We start from the raw sequence: 6,092 nt of genomic DNA, 5'->3' as shown, positions 1-6,092 counted from the left end.
GTAATATTAATTAAAATATTTTTTACGAAAAAACAAAATTATATAAATAAATAAAAAAAAAAAAAGTCAACGCCGGAGACCCGGCGGTCAACGGTAGTTGACCGGCCGGAAAAAAAATTCAGGAAAAAAAAAAGTTTTTCAAAAAAAAAAAAAAAAAAAAAAGTCAACGCCAGAGACCGGCGGTCAACGGCGGCGACCGGCGATCTCCGGTGGTGGCGGGTCAAAATTAAAATTAGGGTTAAAATTGGTTAATTGATGAAATTGGGCTAAATTGGGGTGTAAATCATGAAATTGGAGTTTAATTGAGTTACAATGAATTGGGGGTAATTTTGGTATATATAAAATGATTTTCCTTATTTGCAAATAAGTTTGAATGGGCTGGATTTTTTTGAAAGACAAAAAAGTTGGATGTCTCTCTTTTAATTAAGTGCCCTTGTCATGGGCCTATTTGGCATCACCCCTTTTAAAAAGGAGCTTAAAAGCTCTCAAATTTGAATTTTTAAAATATTTTTTAATTTTTTGACCACACTTTGAAAGAGCTTATAAGCCTTTAAATATCTCATAAGCTTTTTTTAATAGGTTATAAGCTTAGCTAAACACCCTCTTAGTATCCCCACAAAAATTGGGATGGAAGCGAAGCGGATACCCTCGAAAACGTGAAATACCAGAACCATTACCACTTAATATATTTCAAATCAGAACCATAAAGGGAAAGGAAATCATCGGATTCGGAGATGAGATTCAGTGTCTGCTCAAGGGAAGCTACAGCAGCATAAGAACCCATTTCGTACTCTCTCTCTCTCTCTCTCTCTCTCTCTCTCTCTCTCTCTCTCTCTCTTAATATTCATTTGATGCCTGACACTTGCTAATTGTTGCCATAGTTTTCGTCATATTTTATTTTCTGTTCGACTTTTTAGAGCAATTAAATTTCTCAAGTTTTAAATAAATAAAATTTCAATTGACCACTGGAAATGTTCTATAGCAAAGGTTTTAATTTTTAAAAAGGTTAGTTTCAATTTTCATAATTATAATACATACACAACTCTTTGATTAATATTACATACATAATTAGAAGGCATGTTGTAGAATGACTTCACCGTTAGACGGATCAAACAATGCTTCGATTTCTGTTGACGAAAATTCGCCTTCTTTAACTTCAACAGGCTTCTTCAAAAGCTTCACAGCTTGTTTCCAATTTCTATTATCTGAAATACTCAGAAAAAATAATATTAATCAAACTTCAAGAAAATTACGTATAGTTACCCAAGGAAACAACACCAAATTTCGAGTTACTTAGAAATATAATGTTTAAAGAAAGGGTAAATTACAACCACCCCTGAGGTATGGTAAAATTACGAAAACCCCCCTCATGTTTGGGTAATTACAACAACACCCCTCAACTATAAATTTTCTTACACGTCCACCCTTGCGGTTTCAAATTTAGAGAAATCTTCTTGATTATATGGAATATTATCACTTTTGTACCCGTTTTATTACATTCGAGCTCCACATTTTGAAGCTAGATGATCATAAGATGTGTTTTTTGGCTTGTATATAAGTGGTGCATCAGAAACTGTATTTTTACACAAAACGAGTACAAACTAGAGCACATTCCACGGAATCTAGATGATTATGTTGAATTTGACACTAAAAGGATGGAGATGCAAGAAGATTCATAGTTGAGGGGTAGATGTAATTATCAAAACAAGAGGGGATTTTCGTAATTTGACCATACCTCAGGGGTGGTTGTAATTTACCCTTAAAGAACATATTAACAACGAGGTTATTATCCTCCCAAAAAAGGAAAAAGGAAAAAAAACACACCTGGCCCTGTAGACAAAACGGGATTATCCTCCGCTTCGATAACCCAATCAATCCAAAGCACAAATCCATGGCACATTCCGGATTCTCTAAATCGAATCTGTAAAACAATTAGTGGAATAAACGAATCGAACCGAGATTGTTTGAGCTTATTTGAAATTTTATCAAGCTTTAGAAAAACAAAAAATATAGAAATACATACCATACATATATAATAACGTAATTCAAGACATATTTATAATCATTTTAAAAATACATACATACAAAAAATTTCATACTTAATTTATAATTTTTGCTCTAATCGAGTCGAGCTCAAGCTCATATCTTATTGAACATAAATACAAATTCAAGACAGTTATTGTTTAATAAAATACCGGAGTTTTCCCAGAACACGAGCTCATTGGTTTTGAAAAATCAAACTCCAAGACGGTGGCCGTTTCACTGAGTATCTGAAACACAAATTACAATAACATTATTAAGAGAGAAAAAAAACCCGGATCGAATATCGTAATAATAAAACAAGAATACCTTAGTTTCCCCGCACTGCCAAACATAAAAGGGCAGAAACGGACTTTCTTCAGTAAGGGGCAAATCTCCACATGCTCCCAATGTGGTATTTACGATTGAATGGTCGAACCCTTCAACTTCTTTCAGACAACATCGGCTTCTCCATAGGTTCTGCAGAAAATCGAAGAAAAAAAAATGATGTCTTTAGGTTTTGGTATAGTATAGGAATTATTCGAGTGAGAGAATATTCCTTGGCAACTTACGGGGAGGTACATTGCGCAAACTTTCAACAGTCCTTTACAAGGTATTATTAGCACATCTTTTGATAGAATCGAATCCATCAAACTTCTTTCCTTCCTACGAAATTATAAAAACGAGAACGTGACTATGCAATTTCCTGTTAATTATGCATTGGAAAAGGCCACGAAGAAATAAGTCAAATGTTACATAAAATTGGATCGTGAATTAGGTAACACCTACCAAAATCGCAGATTTTGCCATGGAAGTGCATTATCATTTCCGTAGTAGAACGGTTCTGCAACCAATAAGTTAATCTGAAAATTTGAAATGCGCGTTTTAAATGTTTAAAGCCAATAGCTATACATAAATAAATTTAAAAAAAAAAAAAAAAAATGAGAGAGAACCCATGATAAATAGTCAAGAAGATATTTCAAAATACCATAAATCAGCTCGACAATTATTTATTCGAAGTATGTGGAATATCTAACCGTTAGTTTAATTTACCTTTCTTTGGTGTGAATCTTGCATTGTAGATAGCAAATCCTTCTTCGATATGGTTTCTATGCGATCCATAGTGAAGCTATTTGCTGCACAAACCTTGTGCAGGTATTGCAAACCTTTCTTTCCAAGTCCCGGAAACAAAGGAATCACATTTGAACTCTTCGAAAGACGGGCAATAGCAATTGCCAAGAAAATACTGTCGTCCGCAACTAAACACAGAGGATCTATTCTTTGGCGCAACTGAAAATGGAAAAATAAAATAAATTATTAAACAGTTATAATACTTGGATCAAGCCGATTATACTTTATCGAGTATGGAAGAATCTTACAGCTTTTTCAATGGCGTTAAGCATTAAACGTCTCCAACTACTATCTCCGTATAATGCATTCCTTTCTGGTGAAAGAGCTATCTGAAAATCGTCGGTACAGGCATCAACATGCGCCACCTGTCGCTTTTCATTTAAAGTTTTGAAGTCATATGAGATGCTCGTTTCGGTATGAAATGCGTGTAAGTGAACCTCTTCGTCTTTTAAGACATGCAGATCTAAGCTTTGTGGGAACCAAACACTTTGTTTCCAATGGTCACACCAATTATCAGAACCTAATTAAGCACAACGTACAATATTATTATTACATCACTAATTCATCGCGAGAAACACGATAGTGAAAAAGATTTTTTTTTCTTTCAATAATTATAATAATGAATCATAGAGCCGAAACTTACTATCGGAAGATGATTGCAACTCTCTTACATCATCAGGACGTCGTATCCAATTCGGCTCCGTGGAATAGAAGATTGTTCCTTCACTGTCTAGCTGAAGCAACCACCTGAAAGAGGACAAAAATCGTTCGTAACCCAAACTAGAGAAGTACATTCTCGTCGTAAAAAATACACACACAAAACACACAGAGACGAAAGGACAAAAATAAAACTGAATAATAAATGAAAAACAATGACCTATGAGCTGAATCGTGTACCATGAGATGATAGCATGAACTGTACCATCGTTCGTAGTCTTTATATGCAGCTCGGTTTCACGAGAACTGTCCGGCCTTTTCCAGAAATCAAAATCGAAAACTTTAAAAGGCTCCGAAAGCTGCACAAGATAATATATTAATTCGATTGAATAACTAACATTTGTTTATATCAAAGGAATATTCTCTCGGTAAATTGCGTAATCGTTACCAGTTTGATTTCTTCTTTAAGTGCATCACAATGCATTGCAAATTGCTGCTGCTTTTTGACGCCTAAAACACCAGCCATCCCACTCGGAACAAGACGAATGCCGTCCGATAATTCTGCTTCTCTATTAACTAAATCATGCATGTCCCGTAAATATGTGCACTCAACCAGCTGAAAGGTAATTAAGAAAATTACGGGAATTTAATAACTTCGACGAATAAATATTTACATATATAATAATGTTGGAGAACACGGTAACGATGATGTATTTATTACCTGACCGTAAGTTGTTGCTCTGTAAGGAACAGTGAGCGGATTTTCGACTAATAGGTTATCATGTGCATGTTGTAGAGTCGGAATAAGACCTTCGCCCAATAACTCCGAGTCTAGGATCTCGCTTATCTGCATCGGGAAAATACTAACTGTCGATAATAAAATAATAATACGTATAGTTTCTTTATAAATTATAAGCAGTGCAAGGATTAACGCGATAAAAGTTTCAAAAATGTATATCATAGAATCGGTAACTCACGAGAATATCAGCTCGCGAATGGATATCGGACCCCACTTCCAATTCATCGGACCTCTTGTTTACGAGACGTATTTTACCATCCATGCCATTGGATCGAAGAACTTTCCTCATTAATTTTACCATGGGAAGGTACGACTCGCAAGCGGTCACCTTCCCATTCGAACACGAGCTATCACCTTTTCGATCAGTTAGCCCCATTGCACGAGCTGCCATCATTGACAGCAATCCTGTTCCTGCACTGTGCAAAATAAAACCCTAAACCCTAAACCCTAAGTCTTTTAACCAATCAATAACTCACAGTAATCCCATTCAAAAATTAAAATTGCAAACATATAAGCATAAAGCAAATGAAATTCATTCATCAAAATAATTGTATTGCTTTTTTTTTTTTTGGTTGGAGTTTAAATTGGTGTATTACAGTACCCAATATCAAGGACGTGGCAGGGTTTAGTGACGGCGTTGTCAATGGCGTGACGGTAGGCTCTGTTGCGGCGGGTGTCGTTAAGCATGTCGAGATACGACGTCGTTGCGAGAAGGGCTTTTGGTGTTGTTTTCTCTTCTTCATCTTCTTCGATGACGACCCATTCCGATTTTCCAGTGAGCGGGTCGGTTTTTAGCTGAAACATTCGCTGGGTCGATTCCCCGGAGGAGCTCATGGTTCTGACGGTGGTGGCAGCGGCGGCGGCGGGGCGACGGGGAAATGTGAAAATTAGAGGTTTGAGGATGCCGGACAGCATTACACAGTTTGGGGATTTAGTAGTAATTTTCAATTGTTTCCCGCATTGAAATGTTTGGAATTCTATTAATTTATATTTGGGTAAATTATACTTTTCACCCTTGTATTTTGCTTCGATATTACTTTACCCCCTTCTACTTCCGATTGCATTGATTTGCAACTCTGTACTTGAAAATTTGTCTCAATGTGGCCCTCGCCGTTAGTTTTCAGACCTTTAACATTAACACCGTTTGGTCTAAACTCTGAAAGTATCAAAACGCCACACATCCCAGTTTAAATAATTATTAGAAAAACAAAAAATAAATAAATAAACAAAGTAAAAAAAAAAAATCAAAACAACAAGAAAGCATATTACACGACGGCAACCACAAATTTTTTTTTTTTATTTTTTTTTTTTTTTTGCAATTATTTAAAATGGGAGGATTGGTTTTTTTGTAATTTTCAGACCTTAGAGACAATGTTTCAAGTATGGGGTAAAACGATGTAATCGAGAGTAGAATGAGAAAAAGTGATATCGAGTCAAAGTACAAGGGGAAGTGGAATTTACCCATTTATATTTAACACTTTAAAAT

At 35.5% G+C, this 6,092-nt stretch overlaps 1 protein-coding gene across 2 annotated transcripts; it reads right to left on the bottom strand.

The window, feature by feature from the left end:
* Window positions 1-933: 933 nt before the first annotated feature.
* PRMT7 (protein arginine methyltransferase 7) lies at window positions 934-5,573 on the bottom strand. 2 transcript variants are annotated; one of them, XM_012987622.2, is made up of 14 exons: window positions 5,208-5,573; window positions 4,785-5,022; window positions 4,529-4,654; window positions 4,256-4,423; window positions 4,048-4,166; window positions 3,794-3,897; window positions 3,399-3,670; window positions 3,073-3,309; window positions 2,809-2,882; window positions 2,592-2,685; window positions 2,350-2,499; window positions 2,196-2,270; window positions 1,825-1,921; window positions 934-1,205 (listed from the first exon to the last, which is right to left on the bottom strand). In XM_012987622.2, the coding sequence occupies exons 1-14, from the start codon at window positions 5,519-5,521 to the stop codon at window positions 1,069-1,071; spliced, it is 2,205 nt and encodes a 734-aa protein (XP_012843076.1). In that variant the 5' UTR covers window positions 5,522-5,573; the 3' UTR covers window positions 934-1,068. The 2 variants fall into 2 exon arrangements, with proteins under 2 accessions (XP_012843076.1, XP_088675061.1); XM_088818935.1 differs by having other exon boundaries at window positions 4,785-5,017; window positions 5,208-5,483.
* Between the last annotated feature and the right edge of the window lie 519 nt (window positions 5,574-6,092).

The sequence above is a fragment of the Erythranthe guttata genome, chromosome 1 (genome assembly GCF_056151865.1).
Source record: "Erythranthe guttata isolate IM_541 chromosome 1, IM_541, whole genome shotgun sequence".
Classification (NCBI taxonomy): Eukaryota; Viridiplantae; Streptophyta; class Magnoliopsida; order Lamiales; family Phrymaceae; genus Erythranthe; species Erythranthe guttata.
Note: the sequence above shows the minus strand (reverse complement) of the source record. Positions and strands in the feature narration are given on the sequence as shown.